Consider the following 23,706-nt stretch of genomic DNA (forward strand, 5'->3'; position numbering starts at 1 on the left):
AAAATTTATTAAATATATCTCTCATGACTGGGTTTGTTGAGATGTACATGTATTTTCCTTTTCGGAAGTACTCAAGTTTCTAGCTCTTTGAAAGCCTGGTGCCTTCCGCAAGTGTAAATCCACACTGAGGTTCATACTGTTCATTTGTAATTTTAGTGTTAGGCAACCATTTTAAGATGAATGTCCAGCAGCTTTGTTTTTCTTTATCCACTTATGTTAGTTTAACTGCCATAGCTACTCTTAGGAGGACTCCAAATTGCAGTTAAACGGAAGTTAATTTGAAGAATAAGTCCTAAAACTTAATGCCCTCCACCCACCAATATTAACCTCGTGACTCAAAGAAAGTGTTTCCATGAGTCGCACTCGTGTTCTTTTTTTTGTTACTATAGTGAAAATGAACAGGAACAAGCAAACAGGGGTTATAAAGGTACTTCAAGTCTATAAATGCAGGCATGTAAAAAAAAAATGTCATGAAAAGAGTGCAATTAGGGATTTTCAGAATAACTAATTCCCAGATGGGAATCCTAGCCCAGTTTTCCTTGGTTTTGCGTGAGAAATTAGGAAAGGGGCAATTCCTGGCTACAAACTTGAAACAGTCACTAGGGTAAGGGGCCACTGCTGTGACTCCGCACTCCTGCCTTCCTGCCTGCCTGCCTGCCAGCATTCTCTTCCACCTTCCGTTCCTCCAGGGCACCCCATCCTCCCACCCTCCCTCCCCCTACAACACCAACAGCCCAGCTGCTCTGCCCCTCCCCCAGTGTTAGCCACTTCCCCAAGGGCTGCTTCAGAAGCTGCCTGACCTCTGGGTCAGGACATTCCCCTACTCAGCCCCCACCTGCCCCCATCAGATCTCAGAGTGGCCCAAAGCTGCAGAGAGGGATTTAGGGTCTTGCTGGGAACCTAACATCAACTGCAACTTTCTTTCAGTGGAAAAAACCTTTTGAATTCTACCCAACTCACTTAAAATTGGCCTTATGGAACATAATCTATTCCTAGCTTGGAGACTGCCTGTATGTTAAATTTGACAGCACAAACAAGAGTCAAATGAGATAGTTAACTGAAAATATGATTTTCTCCAAGGGAAAAAATGTTTTTTAAAAAAGTGTGGGTTCCTATAAAAACGAATATCACAGAAAATCAGCTGAAGAAAAGCGTTGGAGAAAAAAAATACTTACCATTCATGGTGATTGTCTACAAAAGCAGACATGGGACTTATTTGTACTGTGTATGTGTCATTGGCTGAATATTCAAATAAGCCATAATATGGGTTAAAGAGTTCTCTGGATACCAGGAAGAAAAACTCTCTGGAAGGTCCACTGTAATCCAGCCTTTAAAAAATTCACAAAAAGAACAACCAGTTATTATTTTTTTCTATTTATTAGGCACATTTTCTACAGTGCTCAACTTTCTACAGAACTCCTTAGAAGTCTAATTATCCACGTACCAGGATTGTCCAAAACATTGGACATTGAATGGTCATGATTCCTGATCTCAAACATGTTTTGACCCAAAATAACGTAATGGACATTTATATGGAGCATATCTAAAACTAAAGCTACATATCAGATAATGGATGAGATAGGCAGTATGCTAATAATTTGCTTGTATAAATATGCAGAAAAAGGTAAATTGAAATGCCCAGAGCCAGGTTATGGGGAGAGAGAGTACAGTGGGAATGATTTATTTAAGCAGGTTAAACCAGAGGGCATCAGCTACATACATCCATGGGACATGGAGTCCTCATGGATTTCTGAAACACTTTTAAATGGGGAAGGAAAGAGACTTTAGTGAATTGGTGAGAGGATATTACAGATACAAGGCCTCCTAGGGAGATCAGAGGCAAAAGATGGAATGATAGGGTTCATGTGAAAACTTTAAATTATAAAACGCCACGGAAAATTATAAACAAGAAAAGTGAGGGTGTCTAAAGCTAACTCGGTAAGGTATTCGGAGAAGAGGCTGAAACTCCAGCACCTGAACTACAGTGTAAATTCCATTTTACTTACAAAGACATCAGGGTCAAAGTAAAGTTTGAGAAATTATTGTGTGAGGTTTGAGGAATGACAAGTGGCCAACAATGCTGAGAGCAAAAAACACAGCAAAGAGGAGTTTGCAATAAAGCAATTTGATATGCTCAATTTAAAATGAAAAATGTAAAGTACATCTACCCTATGATAAAAAGTTTACACAAGGGTTCAAAGACAGGAAGGAATTCTGAAGGGGGAACGAAAGCTACGGATAAGTTGGGGTGGTGGGATTTTATAAGATTTCCTTTGTTCACTCTATTTCTTTTCCTCTTATGGAATTTCCTCCAATGGGCATTACTGGTTTTTTTTTTAATGACAAAGAAATCATCTGAGTCTTGTGTGGTGATGGGATTGTGTGATAGAGAAAAGCATCCTATTATAGGTAGAAGAGGGAGTTGGAATACTAGTAAGAAAAATAAAATGGCTTTTGTATGTCTTAGACAAGAGTTTAATAGAATTTACTCAGAACAGACCTCAGCTATCCACCTAACTACTTTCTCAATTTTTGCGATATACGCACTGCCATTTCCTTAATATTTCTAGTTTTACTTGCTTTTCCAATGTAGCCTTGTCTTACACAATATTGATGGAATTATGATGTGCTAGCTTTATATCTTTTCTAATACACATTAAAAGCAACACATAAATATTAAAATTAAAAATGTCAGTCTATGTAATAGCTACAATCATCTCACACCTCACCAGTCCACACTGCACTTTGGGAGATATGAGTGTAGACTGACAAGACACCTATGTGTACAGAAAAATGCAAACACAGCAGACTCTCAAGGCCAGAGAGGCCTTAAGGTGACATGACAGAACTGCCTTCTGGGGCAGCTGAATATACTGTGGCTACCAGGAACCATGGGACTATGCTCAGATCACCCTGCAGGGGGGCTCCCAAAGCAGCCCTCCGGCTGCCTGCCAGGTACAGTGACGCAGGCTACCCCTCTTGGCGCCGAGACCAAGGCAGCGTCTTGTGGCTTCCTTCCACTGTCCTAGTTGTGGTCTCTGATGCCACCAAGAACAAGTAGAATACTTCTTCCACTTGAACGTTCTTCACATACTTAGAGGTTTTCTTTCAATAAATATTTGAGGGCCTATTATGTTTTGGGTATTAATCTAGATGCTAAAGATGGACATTTTTTTCCAAAAGTCATTTTCTGCAAGAACTCTAAGTTCAGCAGTTTCCATATCCTTGGTCCCTACCCCCTCCTTGTTCATGAACACAGACACTTCTTTCAACCTCCTCTCAATGCAGGGTAGGGAATTCCCTCACCACACTGGTCCTCTGCTCTGGACATTCTCCAGGTGTCAAAGTCTGACCTAAGGGGCGGTGTCTATGCTGATCATAACACTCAAGGTGTGGTCTCGTTAGCAAAAACTTAGAAAGGGCTCTTGACCTCTCTTCCTGGACACTTTTCCCCACTAATGCAGCTTAATGTCACTCTGCCTTGTGGGGCAGTCACTTGACTTTGTTGACTCATCATGAACTAGTCATCAGCTCAAACCTTTCACCTATGCTTCTTTAACCTAGGACTCTCCCATCCTGTCTGCACGTCACTGTATCTTTTTAAAATCTGAGTACTAGACGTTATACTTTTCCTACTAAATTTCACTTTGTGAGACTGAGTTCATGATTCCAGTCTACCTGGATCCCTGTGGATGCAAAACATCTCTAAATTTCCTATCGATGGTGAATTTCAGAACCCTGTGTCTCTTCAGAAAACAGAGAATGCCATCAATGGCATCTGAGCAGTCATTTTGTCCATCCCCTCATTTCACTGAGAAGACTGGGGCTGAAGGAAATCACTGACTTGTATCAAATGAAAGCTGTAGTGGAGGATCCAGGTCTTGACACCGGTTTCCTGATCCCAAGTGTAATGTTCATTACTCCTTACAGCTCACCCTTCAATAAATTTTAAATGCTCCTAAGCAAAACAACGTTGCTTATGGCAAACTATGGCCTGAGGGCCAAATCTGGCCCAACCGCTGTCTTTGTAAATAAAGTTTTATTGGAACACAGCCACGCCCATTTGTTTATGTGTTGTCTGGGGCTGCTTCCCTGTTATGATGGCAGAGTTGAGTAGGTGCAACAGGGAATGTATGGTCTGCAAAGCCTAAAATATTTACTATCTGGCCCTTTACAGAGAAAGTTTGTCAACCCCTGCTACAGAAGAAAGTAGGAGGAAAATGCTTTATTAAAAAAACCTGACTTACTCTAAACCCTCTTCTTTAGTGAGGATCACTTCAAGATAAAATGAGGACGATACCCTAGGGTGTATGCAACCTCCAAGAGAGTTGCACACACCCTAGGGTGAGACCGTGAGTGAGCCCTGGTCTGCAGGGTCCCTACTCTGCAGAAGCCTTCAGACACAATCAAGGCACACGAGGATAAGGGTCACAGACAGCTGAAACATGAGCCAAACACTCTCAGTCAGTTTTCTTACAAAGAGACAACTGGTATAAGTAAAATGGGTTTTTAGCTGCTTAAAATTAAACAGTGGCATTCAGTTAGAAACAACAGGTTTTCACTGAGCTTCAGCTCTCAGTGTTTTAATAATACCGCACTTAGCAAGCATCTTATAATTGTCTGCCTATGTGTCTCACTCTCACTAGACACACATCTAAACTGTAACCCTACTGAGGGCAGGGACTATGTCTTTCTCATTTTTGGATCCTGAGTACTTAGTCTGATACATAGGAGGGGATCAGTTTATATTACTGAATCACTGAGTGGAGCTGTCTGATGCTCTCTAAAGGAAATCAACATAATTTACATTGTTATTTCGCATCTAGCGGAGTGAACAGTTTTGCACAAGTCTGCCTTATATTCAATGCATTAATAGGTCATGCCAATCCTTAAAAGACAACCCAATTAGCAAACACTGTCAGAAATCGCTCAAGTGAATTATGCTTAGAAAGCTTGCTCCGTGTCTTTTCCAAGTCTAATATCTTCTAATATGGTAAAGTTTGTTAAAACAACAAAGATGGACCTCACTGATTGGTTCGTTTTCATGATGATAACTAAATCTGGCTAAAGATACAATGAATGTTCCCTGAGGAGTTAAGCTGAAAAGTAAAACTCCTTTTTTTCCCAAGAGAGAACAAAGCTAGCAGCTCCTCTAGGAGGGAAATGTATCTTCCTCAGCTGCTCAGGCTTTTATCTGCTGTTTTTTTAACTCTAGCAGCACTGATAGAGTCACTCTGAAGCCAAGACAGTTTTTAAAGTTTGATTTGATTATAATCTGAAATTCAGAACCACATATCTGAGGGCAGGTTGTTGACTACACATTACATATGTCTACCTAATTCAATAAGACGTGTCCCAGCAGGATACCTTATGCATGCGCTTCCTGTCTTAGCAACCTCTTCCATATAAATAGTTAATATGACTCATATCACAGGGCTCATTTGTTACATTCCTGTTTGGCCAGTTAGGTTGGTTCCACAGCTAAAGACTTGGCATGGAAATAATGAAACTCCGGACAACGGGTGTGTAGCCACACAACAGCTGCATCTGAGGCCATTTCGGAATAAGCACAGATGTCCTTAGGGTGGCAATGTCGTTTTGAGCCCCATGAAGTGCTGATAAGGCATTTTAAACACCATCCCGTTGCTGGGCTGACACCACCCGAGTTGTTAGTAGCAGCCAATATTTGTTAAAATAAATAGTTTTATTCTCCTGTTCTTTATTTTCAACTAAAATTTACCAAGTATTCCAAAGGAAGTAGACTATAAAATGAAAGAGGATGGTGCCATTGGGAAGTCTCACTATCATTTCCTACAAGTTTTCTGGGAGACTCTGCTTTCTTACAAGTTGGTTCAGGCACAAATGGCCTACACACTTGATCCAGCCTCAGATATTTATAGCAGCAAGGCTTTAGTTCTTGAGCCACTTAAGAAGGCCTGATGGGTGAGTAAGGAATTTTGTGAGCAATTAGTACAACAAAGTTTTACCTGGTGATAGATACCAAGCCAAAGCCTAGATACAGAAGCACCCTTCTCCAGCACGGTATGGATCAGTTAGGTTATCCTGCAAGTGTCTCTTTTTAGAAGAAAACAAGCAGCACCATAAAGTTTCACTTGAAGCTTTACAAATTTTTGAGGAATAAATGATCAAGCCCAGGACCCCAAACAACTTCTAGATCAGTCAGATGTTAAGAGCTGCTGGTTATTTTATAAGTAGGGACCCAAGAAACCTTTCAGATCTCATCCTCCCTAGTTGCTTTCATTTGTCTAAGTAGAAATATCACAGGAAGAGCGCACCTGTTCTTAAACCCCCAAACTAAAATTGTGTGCACGCATCCCCTCCCTAGTCCAAGTGTGGCTTTGCAAGACAGATGACTAATGTCACATCAATGGCACCTTACATATAATGAACTCATTCTTTCCTAAAGAAAGGTGCCTTTTATAGAGCTGGCCATGGAGAAAAAAAGAGGTGAGGCAATCACAGTGTAAACATCCTCTCTTTATCCAGACCATTATTTCCTTACTTGTTTTGGGTACTAAGAAGTGAATGTACACCTGAAACTAACACAATATTGTAAATCAACTGTACTTCAATAAAAAAATAAATAAAAAGAAGTGAATGGCCCCAAATGTGCCATCAGAACACGATAGTCTGCCTAGCTAAGTTTTGACACCACACATTTAGAAGAAAATAATACACTGGAGAATATGCGGTATTCTACTGGCTCCCTTCCTAAAGAAGCAACTTCTAGGCGGACAGAAGCACAACAGAAAGAGGCAACTAGAGTATGTAATTTCCCACCACATTCAGTCAAGATGACTCAGTTTCCAAGCTCTTCCACCACTGCTGTCTTCTCCTCTTCCCCACTTTGCAAGAGCAGATAACCAAATTAAGTTGAGTGGAAATTTTAATGACTAGAACAAAACCTTCAGTGCTGACCAAATTAAATCACAGTGGTTTGCTTAGAAACCATCTGCTTTTCATAAAAAAGCCAAGCATAACATGAAGCATTAGTTTAGCGAGATATAACAATTAGCTGTCAACTAGTATATTTACATTAATAGGTTCTAGATTTATTTTTGTATTTTTAATTGAATACAGGCATCTCTACTATTCTGGGGTTAATTCTACCTCACATGGAATTTGTAGTTGTCCTGTAAATTTATGACTATAACATTTCCCATCATTTCTCTTGACTCAGCTCTTCCATTTCAGGAACAACCTATATATCATGTGTCAAGATCTACGCAAAGAAACGTCTTAAAGCAGAGCTGAAGTCTCTGAGTGAATCTGCTAATTCACACCTTTATGGAGGGCAGGCCGACGCATTATTCTTAAAAATAAATCCCTTTCCCTTTATGCCCTCACTAATCTATTATAAATAAAGACCCTGATTATGACAGGTAGAAAATACAATCAGCGAGATGGTATCAATAAGAATTGCAAAGTATTATTCCCTCACAGATAACAAAGTTGACTTTAGCAACACAAAATGATACTCTATACATACCAATACCTCTACTAATTCCTTCCACAGAATTATCTGTATCTATATACTTATCACTCTCCTGACCTCAAGTGCAAAAGGAAGTATACACATACCAAACCCTGGTGGCAATCACTCATCAGACAGCAAAGAAATAAGAAAAGTTGTACAGGGAAACATTCTCTAAATCTCCCCAAATCCTGACCCTATGCTTTCTTTAATAAATGTTCTATTTCAGATTAGTTTTTGATTTATGGAAAAGTTACAAAGATAGTAGGGAGAATTCTTATATACCTCACACTCGTTTCCCTCTTATCAACATCTTACATAAGTACAGTACATTTGTTAGAATTAATGAACTGATATTGATACATTATTAACTAAAACCCATACTTAAGTACAGTACATCTGTTACAATTAATGAACTGATATTGATACATTATTAACTAAAACCCATACTTTAGTCAGATTTCTTTCGTTTTTGCTTAATGTCCCTTTTCTGATCCAGGATCCCATTCAGGATACCACGTTACATTTAATTGCCATGTTTCCTTAGGTTCATCTTGGCTCTGACAGTTTCTTAGATGCTTTTGGTTTTTGAGGACCTTGACAGTTTTAAGGGGCACTGATAAGGTAATCTTGTAGAATGTCCCCCAATTTGGATTTATCTGATGTTTACTCCTGATTAGACTGGTGTTACATGTTTTGGGGAGGAAGACAGTAAAGTGTCATTCTCATCACATCATACCAAGGGTACATACTATCAACAGGATATATCACTGTTGATTTTAGATTTTAGCCTTGATCACCTGGTTGTGTGTTTGTCAGGCTTCTCCACTGTAGACTTAACTTCTTTTTCCCCCTTTCATACTGTACTATTTGGAAGAAAGTCACTATGTGCAACTCACAATTAAGGAGCAGGGAATTATGCAGAATTACTTGGAAATCTTCTGCACAAATTTGTCTATTGTTATTTATTTATTTATTCAATTGTGTATTTGTATCAGTATATAGATATTTATTTTATTTATATCAGTATATAGATATTTATTTTATACTTTGAGGTTCTAATCCAATACTACTTTATTTTGTTGCTCAAATTATTCCAGCTTTGACCACTGGCAGTTCTTTCAGTTGGTTTTTGTGTCCCTTTGACATCACTGTGAGCTGTCTGAGCTCCTCTATACTTTCTGGCACACGATGCTTCAGGTGCCGTCTTGTATATTTCCTGCCCCAGTCCTAGAATCACCCATTTCTCCAAGGAGCCCTAGTCCCTTTTATTGAAGAATGATATTGCAAGCCAACATCTGGGCACTAGGCATATATGTTTTTTAATACCTACCACTAGAGCTAGACATGAAGAACTTAAAAAAATGACACATTTTGAGGGCATTAAAATTAATGATGGAAAAGTGACCAGAAAACTTTCAGCTCCATTTCAGAATTCCACAGAAAAACCTAGATAGCTTTTCTCTTTGGGTATTTATTATAATTCAGAAAGAAATGTTATGATCTTTAATTTTAATGTAGTAAGATGACAAAGGCTAAAATAACTCCTTAATTTTATGTTGTTTTGAGGTTTCATTTTATTTAATTAGTTATTTTTTTGTGATACGTGGGCCTCTCACTGTTGTGGCCTCTCCCGTTGCGGAGCACAGGCTCCGGACGCGCAGGCTCAGCGGCCATGGCTCACGGGCCCAGCCGCTCGGCGGCATGTGGGATCTTCCCGGACCGGGGCACAAACCCGTGTCCCCTGCATCATCGGCAGGCGGATTCTCAACCACTGCGCCACCAGGGAAGCCCTGAGGTTTCAATTTTTTAGCAAGCATACTGCATTAATCTTTCAAAATAGTATTATATATTCCCAATGCCTTAATAGCAAAATAAAGTCTATATCTAATCATCTGTATGTATTATACTGACATGATAAAGCCACGAGACCAGAAGTTATCTGGCCCCATTCCAGTTTCAATACCAAATGCAGAGCGGCCTGATTAAGAGATTGTCCCTGAGGGCTGAGGTCACACCTCAAAATATCCTCCCTCTTATTTTCCTCCTGGGGTTACAGGAAGAAGATAAGAAATGGAGGCAGGAAAACATTTGGACATTAATGGCAATTAAATAAGGTTTCAGGCCCCACTCTGCCTGGACCTCCTCCTAGGAATGGATGTCAGTCCAGATCATGAGGAGACAGCTTTAGGATGCTCAAGCATGATAGCATCTGTTCTATTCAAACCTAAGTACCATGGTTTCCAAAGGCTCTTGCCTACATCTCTGAGATCTCAACAAACTGTACTCCAACAAAGAAGAAAGGCAGCTGGAGTTCTGGGGGAGGAAAAGTATTCTCATCCACACCAGACAGGTTATGTAAAGAAATACTGGGATCCCATGCATACCTGTGATTAGGCTAAAAACATTTGCCTTCATTTTCAGTTGTGCACCTGCATCTTTAAGACAGCTAACAAAAGCTAGAAGTCCATTAAGCCTTGTCAGCAACAAAAGGTTCAAGTCTCAGGCAAGCTTCTCAAACTCTGTCACATTATATTGTTTTCCCATGTAATATTTTACTTTAATCTAGTCACAGCTCGGAGACTATAGAACACTATATATGACAAGAGAAGTTATCAGTCACTAGCCGGAATAGTGAAAAGATCCATGGGTAGGAAAAAATTCAGATAGATCTCAGAGTTCAGGAGTTTTGCCTAAACCCCAGGGTTGGTCTAAGAATCCTGGATGGAAAAGACAAGAGGTTGAATTTTAAATCTCAATTTTACTCTTATCTAGTTCTACCAGCACATGTAAATTATTTTATACTTTGACAGCTCCATTTCATCAACCATACACCAAATGGCTGAATTTGTTGAATATTATTGCTAGGATTCCATAATCTAATATACTTTATTCCTGGGCAAGACTGAGAGGGGTAGCCTTAAAATGATCCAGATCAACAGCAGTTAAGGAGCTAAAGAGAAGACAACCAGAGTTCAGACAATCATGTGGTATTTTAAAAATTCACTCTAGTGATGTCTACAAAGAAGATGCTGAGACTCCAAATCTAAACCTGAAATGAGGAAAGAGTAAGGGGTCTAGGAGAGATGAGAGCTGTCATCTTCTGAAGAGTCATAACACCACCGTTATGCCTATTTGAATGCAATAAACACCGTGTAGGAGTCTTTACTCATTCATTTCCTAACCCTCATCTCTAGGAGCATACTCACGGAAGAGTCACAGAAGGCTGGACTCTGTTTATGGAGGGTAGTTATTTTGGTAGGTGTGCCAAAGAAAGAGAAAAAGTGGGGACAGAAAAATAAGAACCAAGGCCCAAGAGATACAGCTGGGGAGAGTTCCAGGTGGAACAGAAGGATTCTTCTTTTTTCCTCTTTTTCTATCTTTTAAAAATTGAAGTACAGTTGACATACAATATCATATTAGTTGCAGGTATACAACGTAGTGATTGCATAATTTGATACACTGTGAGATGGCCACCACTGTGAGTCTAGTTACCATCTTGTCAGCATACAAAGTTATTACAATGTTGACTATATTCCCTTTGCTGTACATTACATCCTGTGACTTATTTATTTTACAAATGGAAGTTTGCGCCTCTTAATCCCCTTCTCCTATTTCACCCATCCTGCATCCTCCCCACACCCCCTATTCTCTAGCAAACACTAGTTTCTAATTCGTGATTCTGAAACTGAGCTTATTTAACAGGTGAAGTATGATTTACTTAGTATTCCTGTGCACATAACAAGATCATAGATGTTAAAATGCAATTCCTTGCTTTTTTAATCTCAAAGCCCATGTTTTGAACCCTCTTAACACTGTTGGTGGGAATGTATATTGGTACAGCCACTATGGAAAACAGTATGAAGGTTCCTCAAAAACTAAAAATAGAGTTGCCATATGATCCAGCAATCCCACTCCTGGGCATATACCCAAACAAAACTCTAATTCAAAAAAGATACATGCACCCCTATGTTCATAGCAGCACTATTCACAATAGCCAAGACATGGAAACAACCAAAATGTCCATGGACAGATGAATGGATAGAGAAGATGTGGTACATATATACAATGGAATACTACTCAGCCATAAAAAAGAATGAAATGATGCCATCTGTAGCAACATGGATGGGCCTAGAGATTATCATACTAAGTGAAGTAAGTCAGAAAGAAAAAGACAAATACTATATGATATCACTTATATGTGGAATCTAAAAGATGACAGAAATGAACTTATCTACAAAACAGAAACAGACTCATGGACATAGAGGACAGACTTGTGGTTGCCAGGGTGGGGGGGCGGGGAGGGAGAGATAGAGTGGGAGGAGCTTGGGGTTAGCAGTAGCAAACTATTATATAGAGGATGAATAAACAACAAGATCCTACTGTATAGCACAGGGAACTATATTCAATATCCTGTGATAAACCATAATGGAAAAGAATTTTAAAAAGAATGTACATATATATATATAACTGAAGCACTGTGCTGTACAGCAGAAATTAACACAACATTATAAATCAATTATACTTCAATAAAACAAACAAACATGTTTTCCCTTTGAGAGAAAGAGTTACAGAGAGAAGAAATGAAACTAAGTTTCTGTTCTCAAAAATGATCTATAGGGCTTCCTTGGTGGCGCAGTGGTTGAGAGTCCGCCTGCTGATGCAGGGGACACGGGTTCGTGACCCGGTCCGGGAAGATCCCACATGCCGCGGAGCGGCTGGGGCCGTGAGCCATGGCCGCTGAGCCTGCGTGTCTGGAGCCTGTGCTCCGCAGCGGGAGAGGCCACAACAGTGAGAGGCCCGCGTATCGCAAAAAAAAAAAAAAAAAAAAAGATCTATAGTTATGAGTTTTTACCAAAGAATTTCTATGTCAAATGATTTAAAAATCAAAGGAAGCTTTTTTTTAAAAAAAAACTGAAAGGTTTAAGTGTATGAGAACAGCATTTCCCGTCAGAAGGATTTCCTGTTTCAGGCAACCGCAGGGGACAGTGTGGGGAAACATCCTCCGGCAGCCACAGCCTGTGCTTCACAGGCCACTTCTCTGTGCTACTCACCCTTCCTCCCCAACAAATGTGACATACAGCTTATTTCTCTGCAGGTCTTTTCTGGAGTAGCCCATAATCTGATTAAAGGCATCTTCGAGCAAGTGATCTCTTCTGATAATTAACCTGTCCAGAAAAAGACAATTTGAAAAATACAGATTAATTCCTAATCCTTACCTTTCCAGAACTGGGCACTTGCCATTTAATTTCCACTTACCACAATTAACTAGGGGAAAAGTGGAGTGACTTACTATCATCGCTGTCTGCAATAAAGCACACATCTGTCTGTAACTCTTAATAGCATTAACAAAAGTTACACCAGAGAATCATTGGTAAATAGAGCACCCCACCTAAGACCTGTAAAACCAATACAAGAGTCCTTTCTGAATGGTCACATCCATTTATCCCGGAAGGAAAATGATTAAAAAACAACACACACACACACACAAAACATTTGTTTAGGAAAGGAAGAGCAACCCTAGGAGGTAATGTTTTAAGCCGGAATGCACCTAGGAATTCAATTCTTAAGTACCTAGAAAGATAACAGTGAGAACAAGAAGGAAAAAAAAATTCTCAGTGTCCCCCAAAGCAGTGGAGTTTACTGTTGTGCTTAGTTTAACTTTAAAATTAAGTGAATCTTGAGATTCCCTGAGTGACAGAGACAAATGAATGATACTGGTGGTTGATTAATCTACTTGTGACAATGACAATTTAAGTCCCCCTTAAACAGGTGTCAATTTGCCCTTAATGCAAATAGTAATGGAAAGAGAGATGATAGGGAGGCTGAAGGTATGAAAGCTTGATCAGCAAGACCTTAATAAGTGAAGCTCAGAGAGGTACGGTGTTTGGGGCAGGTTGATGTTTTCCAGGGTGGTGAAAGGGGAACCTGTGAGTTCAGATGAGCAAGCCCTGCTTGGGGGGCAGTGAGCCGTGTGCCTGTTGGGCTGGGCAATTCTCTCACACACCCGAGTCCTGGCGCTACTGCAGTCAGACCCTCCCTCCTCTGTCCTCTCAAGTGGCATAGTGATGTCTAGTGGGGACATGGGGCAGGGGTGGAGGTGGCGCTGAAGGGAGTATGGGTAAGTAGGAAATTCAGATAATTCTAGGCCAAACAACATGATGATGTTTCAATTTCCCCATTTAAAGGGAGGTGGATAAAGACAGGCAGAAACAACATTCATGACATATTCCATTGGACAAGTTAAAGCTTACTTCACAGAAGGAAACAGAGCTGAGCAGTAAGTCCTACACTCAGGTCAGCCCAGGAGACAGTGACGTGCAATACAAGACACTGTGACAGCCTTATAGCTAATAAATATGCGATAAGTCAACAAAGAGGTACTTTTCAGGAGAACAAAATAAATCAGCTTTTAATTTTGCCTTATTTTTATGTGAAACATGGTCGTCTCTTTCCTATCTGTTTTAAAACCTTAAGTTCAGGGCTCTCCTGGTAGCACAGTGGTTGAGAGTCTGCCTGCCGATTCAGGGGACGTGGGTTCATGCCCCGGTCCGGGAGGATCCCACACGCCACAGAGTGGCTGGGCCCGTGAGCCATGGCCACTGAGCCTGCGTGTCCGGAGCCTGTGCTCCGCAACAGGAGAGGCCACAACAGCGAGAGGGCCCGCGTACCGCAAAAACAAAACAAAAAACAAACCTTAAGTTCAATTGTGCTTAATTCAAGAACTATGTTTTCGATGATCCTGTAATTTACACATGCCAAAATAATTATGCCAACTAAAACAAAGGCTCGTCATCCCAAATCAATCCATTTCCTACATTCCAAATTGCATCCCATCTTTTCACCATCTACAAATCCTGGGGTTTGTATTATTTTGACTTACTTTAATTTCCCTGGGCCTTGTCCATATCCTTTAGTCTCTAACTTCCTGTAAAAGTTTCTTAGTTTGGCTTCAAAGTCTCGCTTGTAAGGGGCTGGAGCACGGGCATTGGCACGCTGAGTACCTACAACAAACCACGAAGAGACAAGGGTGTGGATTTGTGCGATGTCCTTACGTTCATCACATCACCATGAAAAATATTACCACGGGGCTGAGATCACAGTTAACAAGTAAAAGGAGGCAATACTTTTAGGTCCCTGCACTTTTCACCTCTCCAAGTTGAAGGCTATCACAGAGCTTAACCAGGATCTTAAGATGTCTTCTTTGCGGCCTTCAAATCCTATTTGAAGAGTTACAATGGTGCCCATGTGTTAGACAAATACGTTCCTCTTTTCAGTCCAAATCAATATGAGTCAAACAGTTACTCATGTCTAATGGTAACTGTTCAGGGTGGAATATCTTTGCTTGCGGCTGAGATGATATCACAGCAATTAGACAGGAAGTTATAGTGTGAAAGTATGTGGTACACAAAGCAAGACTAGTGAGTTTCCATACTTGATGAAAAACCTATAACATTACATTTCATACCACAGCGTAGAATAATCTTTATATGAAAACAGTATTCAGCCATAATTGCAGAAGGCACATGTCTCCTGGTTATGCAGAGTAAAAATACTGTGATTTGTTGCATTTTTAATATATGCCAAGTACTGTAATTATCTACAGATGATCTAAAGATGTCATGTCATTACATGTGATTACATGGCAAGCATCATTAATAAAATATAAAAGCAACATAGTTTCTTCCTCTTTCCATAGAAAAATCTGGTTTTGTGTCACACTGTGACTAACTAACAAGCCAGGATACAAAACTTACGATGAATATGGGAATCAGTGCCATGACAAAAACACTGGATATTTCCAAGAAATATTTCACAACACAATAAAGAAACCAGAAAACAAAAATTGTGATGTCTCGTGCATTACACCCCATGGAAGCTCCTTAAATATATCTTTATGCATGAATCAACTAAGTGAGGATGATTTTTTGCTAATACTGTGTTAGGTTCAGCAACAGACACTCAGAACGGGTAAGGTCGGGTTGCTGGAGTGGAGATCTTGGTTGGGAAGACAGAAGTAGAACATACCAAACAACGAGAGAATATTTAAGTCTTAAACTAGATGGTACACAAACTCTAAAGCAGAAGGAACAAAATGATAGCCCTGGGGCTATACCCAGCCCTATAGATCTATTTTGTTTGCCACACAGTGTTCTAAATATTTTAAATTAACTGCCAACATTTAAAAATCAGGAGATTTCAAGTAGAAAAAAAAACATCCTGATTTCTCGTGAAAATCAGTAACTGGCTTGCATTTTCCCTGGGGCTACAGAGGGCAGCTGGCCCTTTAGGTGAAGCACGTGCTCTCCACTGTGCCACCGCCACTCAGAGAGGATGCATTTGAGATCAGTGTTATAGAAAAGTAATAGTAAATGAGGATAAGCAGAGATCAAAATGCAAAAGACTTTAGGGGGGAGATGTTATTGGAACCAGGCCTTTTAAACATGGGAGAACTATAGTCTGTACTGGGGCAGGGCAGCGAGAGCCGGAATAAGCATTGCCTGCATGTTCAGAAGACGCGGAGGAGACCCCACTAACCTAGAGCAGAGGGGGAGTGCCAGGACGTAAGCAGGAAATTAAATTGGTCAGCAGTTTGGTATGAAATTATGAGAAGAATTTTTTAAAAACCTAGCAGAGAAGTGTGAGCATGATGCAGCAAGCAGTGGGAAGCCTTTATAGGTTCTTAAGCAAGGGAATAACAAACAAGTGGTGTTTTATTTCAGAAATGATTTTCAGAGTGGATTAAGGGCGGGAAGGAGGAAAGACCTAGTTAGGAGTAGTTGAAGCAATGGAGGCCTGAGGTGAGGAGGACCAGCTTGGACTATGGTGACTCAGAGGAAATTTTACAATGTGAAACAAGAATTGGTAAGAGTAGATAAGTAAGGGAGGGGAGGAATAGGAAGCTCTCATGGTAATATAAAGCTTTTTAAACAATAACAATAGCTGTCATCTGTTGTGTCTGCTATGCATTAAGGACCATTCAACTTTACAGAGAGGATCTTGGGAAATCCTCACAAGTCTAAGAAGCAGGCATTAGTATTATTACTGTCATCACCACTTTGTAACTAAGGAAACTGAAGTCATATGACAGTGAATAGTAGATTTAGGATCTGAGCCAGGTCTGTCTGATGCTAAAGCAGTGTGGGAAAGGATGTTGGTGGACAGGAGCATATGAGGCTTTCTACGTACTAAGCTGGAGAGGACAGCTGTTCAGGTGGATATACCTTGCAGACACTTGAAAATATGGTACTGGAGTTGCAGTGTGAGATCCGGGCCACACTTGTGGATTAAATGAGTTAGCGTATGTGTGGTATGGTGCTTCGCACAGTGCCGGCTGCACAAGCAGCCCCATGTAAATGTTAGCTGTTATTGCTATTATCTGCATAGTTGTGAATACTAAACACATGGGGAAATGTCCTGAGGTAGGGGAATGGAATTTAATAAAATGGGCTATTGATGAATAATAGGTCCAGAATTCTGTTGGCACAGTTATGAATCTTTTACCCAAGGAGCTAAGAGCTATGCCATAATGGAAACAAATAAACTTGACCTTAAAAGGTCTGGGATGCAGAAGACTCCTAGGCAGTGGTTCTCAATCTTGACTGCACATTAGAATCACTTAGGGAGCTTTTAAAAATCCCAATGTTCAGGCCACAGACAGGACATATGACATCAGAATCGGTGGGGGTGAGTCCCAGACATTAGGGTGTCATGCAGCTCTCCAGATGATTCCAATGTGCAGCCAAGTCTGAGAACCGTTATCTCCCACAAGAGGGTCAAAGGTAACCAATGAAACACCTGGGCATCATCCAGGGACCCACACAGGGGGAATACTTTCCATGTATTTGAAAGGTATCGTTTGCAACATGAAGGAACATGATCTGCATGGACTCTAGGCTCCTCCCTTGGATGGCTGAGGGACAGAGTCATGCAGCACAAGTCCAGTTAGAGGGGCAGAATAAAGCTTCTGCTGCTGCAGTCTGAGTAACTGCAGACTACTAAACCCAGACAGCTCAGAAAGCAGCCATAATGAATCAGCTTTCAAGAGCGCGATCATTGATAGGGAAGAGGAAAAACAGGAACAAAAGACCGAAAATCTTTCAGGACTCAAAAGAAACCCAATTCTTTAAGAGCTGATTACTTTTGAAAAACAGCACATACACTATTGCCATATAATTTGAGATGCTTAAAAGGATGTGGCAAATGCCATAACGCAAATGCCATAACGCATTCCATCAATATGAATACAGACACTTAATAAAAATTAGCTCTGACTCCTTTTAAGCGCTAGGTAAAGGAATTCAATTATGGAGACTCTGGAGACAGAAACTGTTAAATGCAAAACTTCTTTTGCCAACAGTTCTATTATGAAAAAATCATTTACACATTACATCATGATTTTAAAATTACAATAAATTATGCTGTTGGCCCTTGTCAAATTCTTAATGCAAGTCAGGTGCAACTGCCAAGAAAATCCAGGGCAGAAACAATATTACTTCCACTTTGGAAATAAAAAATTATCTCGGAGACTGAGCTCACAGAACTAAGAACCATAACTGTAAGTGAAGTTCTAGAATATAATTCTCTTATAGAGAGAGTAATGTCATAGTCTTTATGGTCTTAAAAAAGGAAGTCAGATACAAAAAGGTCAATGTTACATATAGGAAGTGATCAAATGAAAGGCTGGTTTTATGGATAGTCAATATTATGTTAATTATTTATAGGAAAAAATTTCAGTAACAGATATTAGACTTTTTAAAAATCATTGCTAGGCAGGCCTAAAGTACTTCCATATAGTGTTACACTATTTCCACATACTGTTAAAAAACTGCACAATTACATACAAACTAAAGAATTCTACCAGGCAAAGGATTTCTTTTCTAGGTGATACTAGAAAAATCTTGGCATCAAACAGCTAAGAAGTCTGGGTCTTTTTTGATGCTGGGTGTGCCACCCAGAACCCAGAATGCTATGATGACTTGCTCTTGGTCCGCAATGGAGGGGGATGAAGCTCAGCCTAATTCAGCATGGTTCCAGGCCCATGTACTGGAATGGCTCAGAAGAGAATTTCTTTTCTGTTTACTTTCTAAAACAAATAAACTCTATGACATTTTAAAAACAATAATTCCCTGTTAGTGAATGAGAACAAATTATCAAGCATTATAATAATTTCTGGAAAACTCTATCTTCTGGAACATAGATCAACAATGGAAATTAAGAAAATAACCAGAAAACAAACAAACAAACAAAACCTCAAAAATAGCTGACACAAAGCACAAGCAAGGAAGTCCTGGCATTTTTGCTTTATTCTCTAAGAGTGATAAAAGGCCCTCAGGTCATTGTTTTGACCTTGTTGATGCTTCCATTTACATACCATTTACTTATTTGGTAATCTGATTTTTTCAAATGTTGGCAAATTAAAAGCAATTTATTAAAAGGGGAAAGCTGGAGGGCATGCCAGTGACAGGCATCTTCTGAGAGCGTTAGGGGTGGGAAGCAAGGGAGAGTAACAGCAACAAAAAACACAAAAATAAAAATACCTGTATATTGTGACAGAGATGGTATTTGGTTTTCCTCCAGTCTCTGGAATCATAACCCCCCCCATCCCCACCTACCCAGAGAGCATCCTTCATTTGTCCTGTTTGGTTCCTAGATCATCTCTGTGGGGCTTAGCAAAGAGAAGGGATAGAACACTTTTTCTAAAAACAAGTATAAAGCTGCTTCAGAGACTGCGGGAAAGGGGAGGGATGGAAGAGGGGGAAGGGAGGGCAGGAGGAAGTCAAAGAAGGAGGAAGGGAGGAGAGGGAGAGAGGGACACAGAGAGATAGAAAGGGAGGGAGAGAGGGAGGGAGAGGGAGGGGGAGAGAAAGTGAGGAGGAAAGGAAGGGGGAGGGGAGGGGAAGGAAGAGAGAATATTTGCGAAAAGAGCAGATGAGATAAGCAGCAGCTGGGATTCTAAGACTTTGGAGGAAAAGAGGGGAAAAGAAGGTCCTTAAGGAGGTGCACTGTGTTGAGAGAAATAATTGCCCTTAAGACAGCCTTCAGTAAAGACCCACACAGCTCTTCAGTGCTCTCTGGTCTGTTTTCCTTCTGTTGACTGTGATCTGGTGCTCTACTGGCTTCCAGTGTCCAGTTCTAGTCAAGTTATAAAAGCTCTGTATGTTGATCCCCCGAACTATGAAATATCCTCAAGGCACTGTGTACAGGGAAGCAGGGAGAAGTATTATATGTTTATGAAAGAGTCTCAGCAAATGGTGGGTTAAACAAATTCTCAGATGTCTAATGTCACAGCTTTGGTCACATGGAAAATTCACGTAAGTGAGCACATCTCCAACGGTATTAGATAAGTTAGGTGTTCTTGCATTTCAATTCCTAGAAATGTGCAGCTACAAAAAGTCCTTAAATAAAATTCTGGGTCCTATATTTGGCATAATAAACCATATGGTAATTGGAAAGATCTTTTCCTTCTGGCATAGCTAAGGTTGGGACTGGCATTATAATGTTCCTAGAAAAACAAACCTTCAAATTCCAAAATTTTGACAAATTTTAGGTGAGCACTCTAACAGCTGCAAAAAGTAATGAGTCCAAGTTTCCAAAGCCCCTCTCTCTCCTGCACTTGAAAAGACATGTAAATGGGCTTGGAATGAGGGAAAGTATGGAAAGTTTAGCAGGTTCCTGGGTGTTCTGAAAGAAGATCATTAAAATTTATGATTGTCGTAATTTTTCCAATATTATTCTCATACCACTAAAAGGGATGAAATTCTAGTCACAAGAAGGAGGGTCAGACAACTTGAAAAAATCTGTTAGAAATGTTTTCATAAGAACTTTAGGAGTAGTGGTAGAAGAGGCTATTTTACTCAAAGAAACAGAAGATTCCTCCACAGGGTAAATGAGGCTAGTCCTGCCCTTGTTTCATGTGGAATTAGTTATAGTTACTTCCATTGATATCAGGCAGTACATCCCGATTTCAAGATCAAATAAAGTCCACTGAAATAGAGTAGGCCAAAAATATGGAGATGATTCTTCCTGAAAATTAAAACCACCACCAACACTGCTAGCAATTTAAATATATTTGGGTTAGACATGTCTTTGGAAAACGTTTAACTCTCAATCTGCTTCCAGAATGCATTTATAACCACCATGGGTTACTTATGTACATTTGTGATGCTACATGAAAAGAAGAAACTTAGTCACCATTTAGAATGTTCACAGAGTCTCAAAAGTGTCCAGCCCGTCACCGAGAGCACATGCCTTTGCAGGGCTCAGAAGGGACAGAATCCAGTGATCTACTTTTTCTCTAGGAGGAGGGGCAACAGAAAAGGTCTGGAAAAGAGAGCTTTCACTGGGAGCGATATTCCACAGAGCTTCAGTCCTTTAGCCAAAAGCATGAGGTGAAGGGACAACCCATTTAAATCCCCTCGTAGGTTCTAGCTAAGATTAAGGCCAGTCAGAATGATTAAATATCTAGGCAGCCAGTTCTGCAAATATGAAATAGATTCATACATATCAGTTATTAGTGGTTCAAATATTGACAAATTAGACTTCTCAGACTTCCAGAAAGAGAGAAAAAGGGATAAACTAACATTTATTGGATGCTTGACAGGTTTTAGGTACCAGGTGAGGCATTCTCCTCCAAATAACCATGGGAGGTGATTACTATCATTCCCACTTTAAGGAGAAAGAAATTCAAATTCAGGAAAGGAAGTAAACTGCACAAAGTCACACATGGTTGGTAAATGACCGAGGCCAGCTGTGAATTCCATTAATTTTTCCCCTACACCTTTACACTTACCGTAGAGCCATATGCTTATTTTCTTTTCATCCTGTATCATCAAAATAAGTGTCCCTATTTTGTTCCAAAGTTGACCTGTGCTTTTGCCTCCAGTGTCCTGCCTTTCCACGGGCCTGTGCTGTGCTGACCGCTGCTTCTTCGCCCCATTCAACAAACCACTTTCCTTCCACCCACACTATCTGACCTCCGCACACACATGCTCAACTTCCCCATCCTAAAATCCCTTCTTTAATTCCTCTTCTTCTAAGTACTGCCTTATTTTGCTTCACTTCCATATTTCATGAAGAGAGTATTTTTCATGCCTATTTTCTACACTACATTTTCTAGCATCCTGTAACTGGTAACATTCCAGTTCATGACCTATTAATTCACAGAAACTGCTTTGGCAAAGGCCACATATAACTTCATGATTTTCAAATCTAATGGCCTCTTCTCAGGCCTCATCCTTCTTGACTCCTTTGAACACCTGGCCCTGTTGGCCACTCCTTCCTTCTTGAAACATGGCTTCCCTGAAAAGCCTTTCCTAATTCTCTTCCAACAGCCACTGGCTCTCTCACTTTCACTTGCACCCTCAGCCCCTCCCTTAAATATTGGAGTTGCTCATGTCACCATCCCCTATTTTCTCTTCTTTTCACTGACCTGTCCTCCCTACTTCCTCTGTCTACCCAGTGGGCTTCAACTGTTGCCAGCACACCTGTATTCCTAGCTGCTAACCTCCCCTGAGCTCCAAGACTCTGTTTCCAGTTGTCTTTGGGTTTCCATCTCCAGTTGGATGGCCCAAAGATTCTTCAACAAAACATGTCTCAAACCAGCCTCCTTTCACCTCTCCCATCCAGTAGAACCATTTTCCTTTCTTGGTAAATGGTGTTACCATCTGTCTAGCAGTCTATGTGATGAGAACCTCAGAATTTGCCTTGACTCTTCCCTACTTGGACTTAAAGTTCTAGAATCTCTACATCCAACATAGCCTTTGAATTTACTCCCTTTTCTCTATCACCGTTAGTCCAGCCCTTATCATGTCACCTGGGTTAATGCAACAGCCTCCCACATAGTTTCTCTAACTTTAGTCTCTCGTCTTCTAATACATCCTCCACATGGCCACCAAACTGAACTTTATAAAACAGGATATTCCTGTTTGTAAATTTTCAGTGGCTCCACATGGAGTACAAAGTAATGCTTCAGTGGCCAACCAACTCTAGCCTATCTTTCCAACCTGAGCTTTGAGAACTTGCCTTTACTTGTTTCTATTAATTTGTCCTAAACTACTTTCATGCTTCTGTGGCTTAGCTCATGCTACTTCTTAGAATGTCCTCGTCCCTTTGGTCCACCTGGTAAAATCCTATGCATCATTCTTCAAGGCTTCCCTTTATACCCGTTGTCTTCACCTTTCCCCAAACACCCCACCCCCATCTTGAATGAAGAATTGTTCCCACATCTGTGTTCCCCCACACTTCTTCATTATAGAACTAAACACAGAGCTTTTGGAGTCACTTGTTGACTTACTGCCCCACTGTGAATTTTCAAAGGCAGAGACTGTATTATTCATCTTTGTAGAATCAGGGTCTAATTCAGGGCTTGGATCATAGCTGGATGCTCAATAAATCTCTATTAAATGAACAAATTAATAGATCTTTTTCTGTTTGCGGCATTCAGTTAGGCTGTAGCTTCACTATGACACCAATATATGTAAACAGGTGTTATATATCAGAGAACATAGAGCAGCTTTTAGTGACACATACGGAGTTTGGATTTCTATTAAAATAGTTTTAAATTTTGATAACTGCTACAGTGTGGACTATATATGGCTTATAATAAGGATGAATAGAGCTGATGTTCTGTCAACATCATGACTACCTTCCTTAAAAAATAACTCATTTGGGCTTCCCTGGTGGCGCAGTGGTTGAGAATCCGCCTGCGGATGCAGGGGACACGGGTTCGTGCCCCGGTTTGGGAAGATCCCACATGCCGCGCTGCGGCTGGGCCCGAGAGCCATGGCCGCTGGGCCTGTGCGTCCGGAGCCTGTGCTCTGCAACGGGAGAGGCCACAGCAGTGAGAGGCCCGCGTACCACCAAAAAAAAAAAAAAAAAAAACCTCATTTGCTAAGCTGCATTATCTACTATTTATTCATTCATCCATTCATCCCTCCATTCACACCATACCCCTTTCAAAAAGAATTTAAACTTAAAATTTTTAGTTAATTTCATCTATCAGCATGTTCTACCTGCCCATGTATCTCTGGTCTTCCTATCTAATGCAATTAGTAACAACTGAAGGGAAAAAAATTATCCAAGACCATTAAAAACTGGCTAATTCTAATTCTATAATATTTCTTGAAAATAGAGATTTCTCTTTATTATTCATTGAATCAATCTCCTAACTAGAACTTAATCCAAAAAGCTAACACAGTATTTTTTGCCCT

At 40.3% G+C, this 23,706-nt stretch overlaps 1 protein-coding gene across 5 annotated transcripts in view; it reads right to left on the reverse strand.

Annotated features, from left to right (window-relative positions):
• The window catches only part of HECW2 (HECT, C2 and WW domain containing E3 ubiquitin protein ligase 2), a 408,801-nt gene that overhangs the window by 34,524 nt on the left and 350,571 nt on the right, over nucleotides 1–23,706 (reverse strand). For all 5 annotated transcript variants that reach the window (XM_059051743.2, XM_067026482.1, XM_067026483.1 and 2 more), the window contains 3 exons: nucleotides 14,379–14,499; nucleotides 12,550–12,663; nucleotides 1,176–1,328 (listed from right to left, as the gene is read on the reverse strand). In XM_059051743.2, coding sequence (XP_058907726.1) covers nucleotides 1,176–1,328; nucleotides 12,550–12,663; nucleotides 14,379–14,499 — 388 coding nt within the window. The remainder of the gene's footprint in view (nucleotides 1–1,175; nucleotides 1,329–12,549; nucleotides 12,664–14,378; nucleotides 14,500–23,706) is intronic.

The sequence above is a fragment of the Kogia breviceps genome, chromosome 2 (assembly GCF_026419965.1).
Source record: "Kogia breviceps isolate mKogBre1 chromosome 2, mKogBre1 haplotype 1, whole genome shotgun sequence".
NCBI lineage: Eukaryota > Metazoa > Chordata > Mammalia > Artiodactyla > Physeteridae > Kogia > Kogia breviceps.